This window comes from Lissotriton vulgaris, chromosome 1_1, assembly GCF_964263255.1.
Source record: "Lissotriton vulgaris chromosome 1_1, aLisVul1.2, whole genome shotgun sequence".
Taxonomy (NCBI): domain Eukaryota; kingdom Metazoa; phylum Chordata; class Amphibia; order Caudata; family Salamandridae; genus Lissotriton; species Lissotriton vulgaris.
This window is the reverse complement of record NC_141685.1, coordinates 1010107417-1010121000: the sequence shown is the minus strand read 5'-3', so window position 1 is coordinate 1010121000 and position 13584 is coordinate 1010107417. Positions and strand designations below refer to the sequence as shown.

The following is a 13584-nucleotide window of genomic DNA, read 5'->3' as shown; positions in this document are numbered from 1 at the left end:
ATGAGCACTTAGCCTGTAAGAATGCAGACAAACATCATGCTGAAAAACTTTTTTGTGGTAGACTTAGACATTTGTCATACATAACCTTGTTGGGAAAAGGACTTTAAAAAAGAGCTCCCAAAACACCTCACCCCTCAATGATCATAAAGATCGCACATCGCATATTTTTTTTATGAGCTGTCTGCCAACTGCATGTTACATAAGTGTCATTTAAAAGGGGTACCCAACCACAACTGCAGTGTTCAAAATGTTAATTATGTTCATAGAAGCCACCTAGCCCATGCAACAACATCAACCAGCACTAGGATTTTTTAACAGCACATTCCATTTTATAACTTGTAGGTTTGTGTTTTACAATGTAAGCAAGGGCATAAACATCTTGGCTAACAGCCAGGACAGGTTGAAGGTCTCATAAGTGACATGTGGAAAATGGCAAGGTGGGTATGACAACGTGAAGAAAACAAAGGCAAGATGCAACTTAAACTACTACTATCCCTCATACATTCTGGCTACTCTTGTTACAATATATTTGTAATTTCACAAACGGAACATACTGCAAGCAAAAAAAGTGAAACAGTATATTGCTTCTGGGTTTTAAAATTCCCAGTTATTCAGCATTCCCACATAAAATGTTAGGCCTGCTTACTTTGTTTTGCACTGAAGATATTTATAGTGTTAAGCCAAAAAGAATACTGCAAATCAGTTTTGTGCATCTGTGTTAGAAGACCTGCCCACCCTGAAATTCTTCAACTTGCTTGTTGTTTTGGATGAGTCTGCAATTATATTATTTGAAGAGGAGGGTTGTGGCATTACATCGTTTGAAGACCACTGCATTAGAAAAAAACATCCAGACAACAGCTGAAATAAAATCAAGCTTTCTATGTGTGGTGTGGTAGCAGAAGGGGTATGAGTGAATTCTACCTATGGAGGCAATAACAAATAAATGAACATTTGCAAATAATGTATCAAGTCAATCAACCAGACGCAAACCCAACATTTCTGAACTTTGGTTTACATAAGAGGTTTAAAAGAAACCCGCTTAAAATACATAAGAAAAGGATGGTTCTTTCTCAATATAAAGACCCCTGAGCCCAACCTTCTTCGGGAACTGTGCATCACCACTAAATATGCCCCATCATGGAAGGCTTCATTTCTCTTCTGCTGGGGCCACTGCAATCTAAATAAAATGGGGGGCAGCACAGACCAAGATTGTGTATCAAATCTAGACTCAACTCTGTCTCTGTAGAATAAATGTCTGAACAACGTCACAAACTTTTTCTTTGTGCACATACATAAATAAATAAATAAATAAAAACAATTTGTCTACTCTGAATACACGTTTGTGGAATGTTTTTTTAAAGTTAAAAAATATGCCCAAGTTGCATCTCTGTTTCAAACACAAAGTGTGAAAATGGACAAATATTTTATAAGCCAGGAAGGAAGTAGGGGAATATTTAACTGCATTATCGGCCCTGTCAAACAAAACCTATTCCGAGGAGCCCTCGTGTTGTCTACATGTGTTCAAAGACGCATCACTGGTACTGTTTACATTTATTTCATTTTCTTTTTTTAGCACTACTGCTTCTGTGTCACTTTGGAACATAATCATCGAAAGTCAAAGACAACCAGTATTTTGGAACATGTTATGAGATGGAAAATGAAATATTTTCCTTCATATTAGGATACTTAAGTGTCATAAGAAAATATTTGTCTAAGTGTGATGGGGGCAAATTATGAAAAAGGCAAATACAGACAGAAAAAACAGCTATTTAAGCTGGTAGCATTAACATCCTAACTGACGCCCACAAGTTAAAAAGAATCAATGATGAGAAAGGCAGCGCCTCAACAGTACCCCTACTGGGTAAACTTGGACAACTGTGGAATGCAGCAGAAGATGCAGCTCAACTAAAATGTCTTGGGACTTCAAACTAAAAAGGACTAAGGACATTTCAAGGGCGAGAGGGATTAACATCTTACATTTCCCCACAAGGTACACATGGGGACCACAAGTGAGAATAGAAATGCATTCTTCAAAAGAGGAAGATGAAAGGTACCTTCCAGACAGCAGTTTCCAGCAAAAACCCAGGCCACTAGCAAGAGAGAAAAAAAGTGAGAGAGGAAACAATAGAAGAAACAAAAAGTGAGGACACGTTTAATGAGGAAACACGTTGAAAAGTCCTGGAAATGATTAGGGATAGAAAGACAGACAGCAGTCAGGGTCATGAAAAAAGGTACTAGAGGGTTTAAGGTTAGGGAAAGGGATTAGGGGAAGGTTTTAGGGAACATGCACACAAATGTCATGAGAAAGGCTGAAGTCAGAGAAAGCCCATAGAGTAAGTTTAGAGTAAATAACTGTTTACAAATTAGGAGTGGGTAGAGAGTCTCACTTTTGGATTACATTTAGCATTTGCAGTGAAGCAATGTGGCATCGGTTTGTGTTTCACTTTTGTTTCTCACATTTCTCACTTTTTGTGTTACCCAATAAAACTACGTTTTTCACATTTAATCATTCTCACGTTTTTTCTCATTAAAAGCATTCATGTCTTTCACCTTTTCAAGCTACATCCGAAGCTTCAACCATGACTTCCTACTTTCTCTCACCATCATCACATCCTTTCCCCTCCTTTTTCACCAAAGTTTAACCTGTGATGGAAGCAACTTACAAGAATAGTTCCCTGGGACACTGAAGTGTTATAACTTGTGATCACAAGTAATCAAAGCTAAATGTGTCACTTGCAGTTGCATTGCCCACTACCTACTTGTAATTACCACTTTAGTTCTGTATTTAACTCCAACTAATTATTGATGCAGTGCCACTAGGGCCACATAAGAGTGTATCCGTTGCTTCAAAGTAATCCCAATAAGACATTGGGCTTTATACAACCTAGGCCTGCCTCAATAAGATCTCACAAGGCCGAGCAGTCACTGTTAATGCTGCATAAGCTCACTTAAGAGTTCAAGACCACCTTTGCTATAAACTTCTTCCTTATTTCCTCTTCATGGATCTCGACAAGTCCATCCAATATGAAACACTATCACATACTTGGTGCTTCTTAGCTGAAGAACTTCCAGAGTGCTTGCACACTCTGTCACCCAACCAGTCGGGTTCCATTATCTTCAACTCTACTTGCAAAACATTTAGCAACCAACCTTCTTACAGACTTGCAGGGCTGCTCAAGATTAGTATATTTTGCCGTCCTTACAACCGGTTCCAGCAACTTCTACATAGCAATGACTTACCCATGTCTTTTCTTTAACTCTCTCACGAAATGACAATCCTGCATCAACTTTTCCATCTACATGACATGGAAAATGCTACGTGTCCAATAAATTCTCAATAGCATAGCTATTTCCTACTCTAACACACTCTACCACTTATTTTAAGCAAGGTCGGATGGTTGTATTATCATTTCCAACAAGTACCAAAATGAAATCTTAACCTACTTTCATCACTCACTTTACAACTTTCCCCTGTGGTCTAGAATCTATTGGTCCACAAACATCAAAACCCCATTACCAGGTGGTCAAGCCACTCCTCCTTCAACAATATCAACTTCCACTTTCTCCACCCAGGCCAATCTCTCATTCTCATCAATGCTTTCAGGGATTCACTTTCACATCGCTTTGTTTTTTTCTCAAATACCTCTCAAAATTTTGATCATTCTTCCTAACCATATCAATCCTCCTCTCTCCAGTATGAAGAGTGTCTCTTATTTCAATAACGAAGAGAGTAAGGTTTCTGGCTCTAGACCTCAATTATTTGCTATTAATTTCTAACCCACTCCTTGAAATGCCCACACTCTCAGGTCCTCATTTCGAACCACCAGCAGCTACCCCTTAAAACTGTCCGCTTAAAAAAAATTCACTCCACAATTGTCACATTCCACAGGGATGGATTTCTAGCACTTGATATTGACCCCCATTAATTTTTTTCTCACTTTCATATTTCTTTTTCTCACCCTAGGTTCTCTCGTCTACATGTGTCCACATACCACAAATTCTTTATGCTTACTCCTGGCCTCTGAAGCTAGCTTTTACATACCAAACCCATGCCATATTGCAGAGTATCAGGCTCTCCATTTTTGTATTAGCTCTTTGGTGCTGAAAACGTTAACATAATTCCCAAATAATGTGATTGCCCACATTAAAGGAAGACCGACTTTTTTAACACAATGAAAGTGTCCAAAAAGCCCACCAACTAGAAGTGGGCATGGTCTTTCGGCAGTATATAAAATGCCATGTGCTCTCCAGAAGATAACTAGATGAGAGCAAGTGCTCCAGGATGCTGCATGTAGGTGGAGATATTGAGTACTTAGGATATCAAAGGAGATTTCATGATGAAGTCTGATTTCTAAGAGCAGAGCTGAACTACTTCAAGGTCGCAAGAGCTTCCTGAAGAGACAGACAGATTCAAAGATGAACATAACCTCTACATGTTTCACATGCTATCATACTTGCATAATTAATAATGCTAAATTTTAGGATTGTGGGCAAGTTTTCAGAAAAGTGGTAAAGAAGAATTGCTTAGTGCTTGCTGAAATAGCTGAAACAAATACTTTTTAGGTGGTTCATAGAGATTTTGTTTTTTGAAAAACATTTTTGCCGCTTGTAGTGCTTTTTTTTCCCCAGAACTGGACTTCAAGCAGATGCTTCAAAACGTAGCCCATAATTAATCATATCAGGCTAATCTGGAATCTCTCAGGGCATATAGTTTATCGAAAGCCCTGGTAAGGAAGTGAAGGGAAACTTATTGTACGTGGCAAGGTGCGAAAAGATGGCACTGGCAGGCTTAACTACGAAAGTATTTAATACCTGGAAATTGGTCAATAGTACTAGTTAAGTCTCTCAACCTTCTTATGCACCCTCTATCTGCATATTGAGGTCTTAAATTAGACAAAAGCCAATACCTACTACAGCAGACTAGTGCCATACACAAAATGGTAAGGTTTCCAGGATCCTCCTGGGTGAAGGCTCTTGCATGTTGCATTATTTCACATTTCTAGACTTGAACACCATATCTACTCTGCCTTTTCAGTTTGTTTGGTTCTCCATTTGCTCTCCATATTAATCATAACCTCACTCTGAACAACAATCCTGCGGCTTCACTCCTTACTGTCATCACACACATTTCTCATCACACCGTTATGGCCAATATACCAGTTCACCATCTCTCGCTTTCTAATCCTGAATCCTGCCTATTAGAAATCCACCCATATTTGCGAAGATGCCCTTCACTCTAACTGGTATAAAGCTTCCTACCCAATGCTCTAATTCCTGGTTCCTGCCTTTTGAGCCTCCACCTCCAATTTCCTAGCTCCTCTTCCTGTTTAAACGTAAATAAATCCTTTCTCATTTTTAACACAAAGCATATCGAATCTAGTGCTTGTTCTATCACAGTCTAAACTTACTCATACCTCCAATAACTTTCTCTGCCAACAATGCCACTTCTGTTCCATGACAGGAAATGGATCTCAAGACCGCCTCCCTCGACTAACGTAACTTTGATTCCAGTATCTGTCCTTGTGGAACGTAAACATTTCTCATTTAACTGGAGTTTCTGCATTTTCTTCTCCTTAAAGCATAACCTAATTTCAGGTCCCACTTGCGCTGCCTTTGTCTTTCTGAGCCCTGGACATATGCTTTCTTCACCCCATTATTTTATATCTATCCCCTTTAGAACCTAATCCCATTATTCCACATTTCCATGAAGGTTCATGTTACTTTGATCCTTGAGCAATTTCACACAATGCAGGGCCGTTCTCAACTTTAAATCTCACTCATACCTCCATTATCTAGAGTTCTTGCTTATCTCTTAATTTGCCTTCCTCTCTCAAAACGCGTTTTCACCCACGGTTCCAGATCTCAAAGTTGAGAATCTTAATTAACACTGAACACTAAAAGGTCATTGGACACCTGCAATTGCTCGCCACGCAAATTGCCCATGTGGTAATCTTTACGTCACTAGCATCTGCTACTTTCACCTTTGTTATCACATACTAGAGTTTTGATTAAAGTATTGTCATCTTTAATCGCTCACCACACAAACGGTCTGACAATCCCAACACCAGTCACTGATACTTTCGCGTTTGAGTTAATAAACTTCAGCTCAATATTAAAGCATTGAAAACGGTTATTAATCATTCACTTCAGTTTCCAAAACGGTTATAAAAATATGCTTGTGTGTGTTTTATAACTGTAATTAACTGGATGGGTAAATACATTGGCGTGTCACCCTTTTACTAGTGGCAAGGAGACGCTTACAGGTTTTTGCTGGAAATTACTGAAATCCCACTTGTGATCATCAACCATGCTTTTGCTCCTACCACATGGTTTTCGCATACGTTTTGAACTTAGATGTCCAAAAGTTGAAAATATCTCCAGATATTTCACTTCTCAACACTAGGAATGGAATGCATGAAGACGACAGAAAAAGACTTTCAAGCAAGCCATTGAGGCTCAATGGAAAAAAATTGATCTGTTAAAACTAATGTACATTTCCACTCGAACCTCAACTTCAGCCGAAGATACTGCTCAAGACAAACAATACTTTTAAATACGGAGAAATGAGCTGAGTGCCATTAATAATGTACATTTTCCTTAAATTAGATGGTGTGATCGAGGCACAACTTTCTCACCAATAACTGCAATATCAAACCCGAACTGCAAGTGGGCCATGGACCTTCAGAAACTTGGAATTGCCAGGCTCACACTCAGCATGCACACTCAATCTGGTACAAAACTGAGTACTTTGTTTAGAGGGAAATTGTGGTGAAACCAATGATGAAGTTCCTTGACAATGGAAACAGTCACTCTCCAAAAAGGAGAATAAAATTGCTCCTCTCGGGTCAGCAGACCAGGGTTTGCTTTGGTAAAACAGAGGCAAGGGCTGGGCTTCAACCCTGGCAACACTCCTCCATGACCATCCAGTCCCACTCCAAAACCCAATCGAAAAAGAACACCTGAGGTTTAACGAGCAAATACTCAGTACATAGCAAAACTGACATTTCTTGCCCTTTCATAGGTTTGAAAGAAACTCCTACTCAGAGGTGCACTGGTCTGTGACTAAGAATATAAGTAAACATAGAACTACCTCTAGCAGTGAAAGCATGTCCCAACTGTGATAAAAAAAAGAGTCTTCTTTTGAACTCTCCGGCTTACTAAGAACTGGTGGATCAAAACTAAATTCAAAGGCCCCTGTTTAGGCCAATGACTTTCCTAAGAGATGTTAAGCCAGAACCTGACTAGCACAGTAATAGGTGCACTTCTATTGCCGAAGAAGTTAGAAGACCCGCCCCCACACATTAGTATGCAGGTGCACTTACCCCACCCTCGGACATAATCAATATCATGAGTGTCTGCACAATCCAGCTAGGCACCAAGACACTGAAATTAAAAGTCTCCCAATGCTGGTATGTAGGTGAGCCTATGCCACCAAGACGTCCAAACAATAATAAATAAATGAAGACGTGTGTTCATTTGCACTTGTTAGCTTCTCGGTTTTGTCTTTCAACTCCGATGTGTGTTTGTGAGGAGTGAGCAGGTTTCCTGCACTGCTTATCAGACCGATGATGAAGCAGCAAAGACCAGAGAAAAATCTGAGAGATTACAGAGCTACCTCCATCACTCTGTATTGTCAGGGAGTAGAGCTTGTCTGAAATATAGCAAAGATCTTGCCAGTTCTTCCTCTAAATTTTCACCTCGACTTCTCAATGCCCGAGGCATTCTACCTTGGCCATAACGGAAGCGAAAATTCACACACCAGAGCACAGCTAAAGTGAAAATACTGAGAGGAGGACAGAGCACACAACATGTGATGTGAAATGCTCTTTGGCCTCCATCATACGGTTTTCTAGATGTGGCAGTTTTGCGGAGAAGACGAGGAGATGGCATCTGGCTCTTTCCAATGCTACTTTCTTCACTAGCCTGATCCTCCCCTCCATTGCTCCAAGCTGTTGGTCCTGGCAGGCTACCTGGTGAAGAATGGCAGATGCTGCTGGCTGAGGATGCCACTGGTGCGTGGGGATTCAGTCTTTGCCATAACATCTTTAAACCAGGAGGCAACGTCCACTTCCAGTGTTTCATAATGCTTAATGAAGGTGTGTTCCTGCAGAGGAAAACAAAAGGAGTTTGGTATGTGCTCCTCTCAACGACTAGGATGGTTAGCCACACACAACATTAACAAAGAAAGCAGAAGTTTGGATAGCAGCCTTTTAAAACTAACGAGTGTGGCTGGATCAAAGATGGTTATATCTCCCGAGGGCAACCAATATTCCTCCCCACCAACCAGGAAGTAGTAGTGATCTTGGTCTAATTTATTGTATTCAACTACAGAACACAATTTAGACGATCATAAGGAGGAAGAAGGAGGCTTCATATCCCTCTCTTCTGCTCTCACACAACCTCTATTGAGCCATGTCAATGGCTAAATTGGATGTGAACGGGGCTCCTATAACAAACCAACACAACTGACTCTCTGGCAGCAGTATGAGAACACCCTCAGCAATGTCGGACAGTGATCAGAAAGCGCAATAACATAGGACCCCGCAACAAGCTCAATTTCCAGCTTTAAGATGTGCTCTCTGCCCAAAAGCCACCAGTGCCCAGTCACCTCTTTCTGCATACTTACAAGTAGTTTGTTGTACTTTGGTCTCTTCCTGTGATCTTTAGTAAGGCTACAAGTAAAAGAAAAAAGATCCATAAACGCACAGGAAGGTGCTTTCCAAGGTAAATGTTATGAATAAAATTGCTTACCTGCAACAAATGATCCCACATATCAATTTTTCACCGAGGCAATGTGCTTTACAATCATGCCCCTTGGGCATAATGACCTCCTAAGGTCAAGGAAATGGTAGTCAAGTAAGCCAGAAATGGACCAGAAATAATTACGATAGGGGAAAAGTCCACTATAGCCCTTTTGCTTCCTTTGTTGGCTGTAGACCAGAGAAGGACCGGAGTAACCCCCGAAAGGATTCTTGGGCTTGTGGTACCCATAAGGCAACAAATGGTTAATCAACATCTCTTATTTCTTCTATCAGAATAAAGCGCATTTTTTTATAATGGAAACAAGAATCTAAGAATTTATCCAGATTTTATACTAATCTGCACTCTGACCGAATTCCTGTTAGAGAGAGGGACTTCGCAGCAGAGAGTAGAGGGCAAACAGACTTCTTTTCCGACGTCTTCAAGAAGAAAAATTGTTGAAATGAACGTAAAGGCAGAATATGTCAAGTTGTGCAAAAATGAAAAACTGTTTCAGGGATCCTACTCAGAACTGGGAAAATGAACTGACGACCGAGAACCACTGTGCTGGACTCTTGGAAAACTGTGTTAAAATGAGAATACAGTTCTTTTTCCTATTTGAGGCTGGGATCAGCTTCCTTTTGTTTTTCCATTCTAAAAATAGAAAATAAAAAAAAATGCACTTTTTGCACCTTAAATTATGTTTTTATTTTTCCAAGGATTTGTGATATTACATACAAGCATGCATGCATAATGATGAATACATGCATCTATAAGTGGACGAACAACTAGTGCTAGAGAGAAGATTACTAATGGATCTTTAGAATTAACTAGCAATATCTTCCTTACTAGAATGGGGAAGTATGCGCAGAAAGAGTGAGTTCCCGTGAACTTTCACATGACTGGATCTCAGCAACAAGTAGTGAGAATAGGTTTTGTACCCAGTACTCTGCTTATGAAGTATCTTTATCACATATATTACCCACACCACGTAAATCAGAGCAAACTTGTTAAAAAAAAAGTTTTTTCAAAAATTAAAAAAATAAACAATATGTTCCCAATCTAGGTCCATCTGGGGCTAAAGAAAAAAAAGCAGCAAAATAAAAACGCTCTATATTGGTTACATAACGATCTTTGCACTCAACAGGTCCTTGCAGTAATCCGTATCACCATTCCCCTTTCCTCGTACCTTCTAAATGCTATGGAGGATCTTTCCTCCCATCCTCAATAGTCAGCCCTACAACCTGGAGCAGTATCCTGAATCCCAACAGACACAATTTCCTTAACAATAATATTTACTCTGATTATCCCTCAGGACAAGGGACTGCTGGAAATAAACATGCCTCCTGGACGACTCCGGGGAGCATGCATTCCAGAGTGCCCCAAAATGGTGATTTTTGGCCTCAGGGCATGGAACAATTATGCATCTAACACGGAATTGGCCTCTGTGTTCTGGCAGGGCACACCATATACATCCCGAAAGGAAGCAATGAGGCCTATCCCCAGCGGTGTAACGCGAAATGATCCCCCCTTCACCCCTGCAGAATGTGATGAGGGACCCTGTGTCTCCCATGTCTCACAGATATTTATGGGACGAAGACTGAATTGGGCCTCCTTTGAAAGATTGGGGCCCCCTAGAGTGTTGGAGGAGGGAACCTGTGAAGCCCATGTCCATCCAACCTTCCTGCTCACAATAAAAGACAAAGTCAGTGGCTTGTCCAATGTGGGAGGAATCTATAAAAGCCAGAACTATCTGAAATTGTCCAGAGCGAAATCTGTTTTATATGCAATCTGAACGTAAACTTGGTAGAAGTATTGCACAGAAATGCTGTCATTTTACCAAGAAAGGCTATGTGGCTCCAGCGTTGTGGTCGACTGCCAACTCCCATTTAACAGATTAGGGAGCAGGAAGAAATTAGTTATTTACCAGGCTTAACCTATCCCGCGTTGTAACCGTTCATATATTCATAAGCTTTATTTATTCCCAGTTGTCAGCCTGGGAATCCCTGGCAACTTTAAATAGAAATGAACTATGCTATAATGGCCATAAGTCTCAACAACTTTGTTTAGTAGCACATTAACTTAATTTGAAACAATTCAAAGCCCAATCAATGACGTGGAACTGCTGAGCTCTCTTACTTCTCCAGAGGCTATCATCGATCAGATTTTATAGCACAATTATGAGATGTACATATTCTCTTCTCTAGTGTTTAATATAAACTTCACAGGAATAAGGCATGGTCTCAGTGTGATGAAATTCTTTGCTAAACAAGAGAAGAAAGGGTGCATGAGTCCTCCTCCTTGACTGGTATCATGAAATGCCCCTCTACCCAGCCCACGGGCCTCTATGCCCGGTTAGACTCATGCCACAACTAGGATCACTTCTCACTAGCGGGCATGATTTGAGACTGCCGCCACTGGTGATAAACAGCCCCATCATTGGAGAGCCCTGGTTAATTTCAGACAGGTCACAAGCAGTAAGCCATGTGCTAAAGTTCAAACTGACTACCTCGATTACTTCCTGGGTGTTTGCTTTTCGGAGATTAGTATCAGGTCTAAGTTCACTTCCGCCTCCTCTGAGGGGTAGGGGATCCGCTTGGCAGTTACAGAGGCTCCCTTGAGTAATGTGAACAGGACGAAAGCGGTTCTTTTTAGGTTTCACCCTGGCCGTAGCACTGCGAAGCAGTTGCTCCGCCCAGGGCGAAATCTTATGTCCTACAGTATGGGGCTTCGTCCCGCCTCTGTCTTCCATTGGCTAGCTCCATAAATGGAGGCTAGCCATTGGAAGAGATTGGCTGTCAGTCACTGTTTCCCCTTGGAACGCGATTCGGGGGCGTTTCCGTGTCTTTTTTTATGTCCGGCCCCTCCTCTTCCCATTGGCTGGAATTTTACCTTCCAGCCAATGGGAAGGGGAGAGCACGAAAAACACGCCCCCCCAATCCCAAAATGACCTTGTGTTTGTATTCCTTTCCATGCACTTCGTTGCTCTTATTTTCCATAATAGGATCATTTCTGGATTAGGGGCTCACCCAAGTTATTCCTTAAACCGCGATTGGCGGATCCCTGAGGCCGCCGCGCTCTTTGGTGCACCTTTGATTGATGCACGGTCCGTGGTGTACACTCCCTGCTTCCTCCCGGCCAATGCTCCCACCCTGCCGGGTTTCCGGTTTTGCCCCAGGCTCCCTCTGGACTCTGGTGCAAGAAGATCTCTAATTGCTTTCCTGTTGCCCTGCCCTCCTGGGTGGCACTGTGTGATTGGCATAATTAATCTGATGGCATCCGGTCCTGGTGGGAGAGGGGTAGGCTCCTGAAGCTCCAGCAGTGCCGAGGAGCCTAGCCCTCTTCAGGCGCACCGAGGTGCTGGAATCTCAGTGCCACCTGTTCTCAGTTAACGGACAGCGTTTTGTGTTACGCAATTGCCCACAGGAACGCATTTTAGTCGGCCACAAGTGTCCTTTCTGTAACAGGCTTCCCATACACTGACTGCGATGCAAGAAGGGGTTTAGCCTTGTGCATGCTGTGCATGTAATATATTTCCTCGGAGAGGTTGCCTGGTGCAGTGTTTCTTGGGTCTTCCGTGGTGGTAGCGGGCTCCGTTCTTCTTCTTCTTTGCTGCATATTGAAAGAAAATCCACAGGACGGTGGCATGCGCGCCCCATGCCCTCTTCGGTACTAGGCGTGACAGCGGAGCGGGATCGGTGATATGTGTTGCACCTGTTAATAATTCCACAGCTAGCTCCTACTCTAGATTAACACAAGCATCTCCTCCAGCCCCAAAATGAAAGAATGCCTCGTTATCGGACCTGCACACATGGTTCATCTGTCCGCTGTAGCAATAGCGCCTGCGCCTTTCTCTTTTCTTCAGTATTCTTTGTGTAGGCGCCGGCATGCTGGTTATTGAGGTTGTGTAAAATGTGCACCTAACTATAATCCATAGGCAGCATACACTATATGTTTGTCACGTCAAAGGGCAGTTCACTTCTCTTAATTAGAGTTCAGCGACTGGAAAAAGACTGAGCTGAGACTCGTATCACTCGGGGTTTCTTTTGGAAAGTGCGCTTCCATCGAGGCACACGGGTTATTAAAGAGTTAGACAATTTCCGTCGCTTTGTCCGAGTAGCTGCCCCTCTTTCCCCACCGTACACACACTGGACGTCTGTAGGGTAGGCGCACCCAGCCATCCCCCTTCCCTTGTAAAATAGCCCATCAGTATTGTTTGTGCGCCTGTGTACAATAGTTGTTGGCAGTCCCTTTCGTCCTCTCAAGTATTTTGGTAGGTTCTTCATTGCCGTTTTGTTCAACCCCCACATACAATTTCGCCCGAAGATGCGCTGCAAAGCACTAACAATAAGCGCACAATTCAGTTCCATCCGACGCTTCGGCGCGGTTCCACATGAAGCCGCGCTGATCTGCATGCAGGACACACAATGTCCTGTTTACACATTGTAGTAGGCAGGCTAATTTGGGCTTTCCCTTGAATCTGAATTGTGGCCTGGCAGCACAGCATTGGGGCATTGACTGACTTCATAGAGTATGGCGTAAGGAGAGGGCTCGAAAAACAGAGGCAGCTATGTATCGAAAATGTACATCTTTTAATCAACCAACCACACACAGATGAGCGTCAAGAATTGAATTTGTTTTATTTGGCAGTAAATGTATGGAAGCAGCAGTCCCACGCAAACTACAAATACCCGTCACATCTAGAACGGAGCAATCTTAGCTTAGATCACCTGTTTGTAGTTTCTTCTGCACTGGTGTTTGTAAATGTTTCAGGACATCGTTTTAAGTTGTTGAAAGTAACTGATGTCTTAATTATTTTTTATTTACTTTGTCCTTTGATTTTTT

At 41.9% G+C, this 13584-nt stretch overlaps 1 protein-coding gene across 2 annotated transcripts in view; it reads right to left on the bottom strand.

Annotated features, from left to right (window-relative positions):
* Positions 1–1559: 1559 nt before the first annotated feature.
* MAP2K7 (mitogen-activated protein kinase kinase 7) overlaps positions 1560–13584 on the bottom strand; it is a 219550-nt gene continuing 207525 nt past the window's right edge. For both annotated transcript variants that reach the window (XM_086961246.1, XM_086961253.1), the window contains 2 exons: positions 8627–8672; positions 1560–8104 (listed from right to left, as the gene is read on the bottom strand). In XM_086961246.1, the coding sequence (XP_086817372.1) occupies positions 7967–8104; positions 8627–8672 (184 nt within the window). In that variant the 3' untranslated portion in view covers positions 1560–7966. The remainder of the gene's footprint in view (positions 8105–8626; positions 8673–13584) is intronic.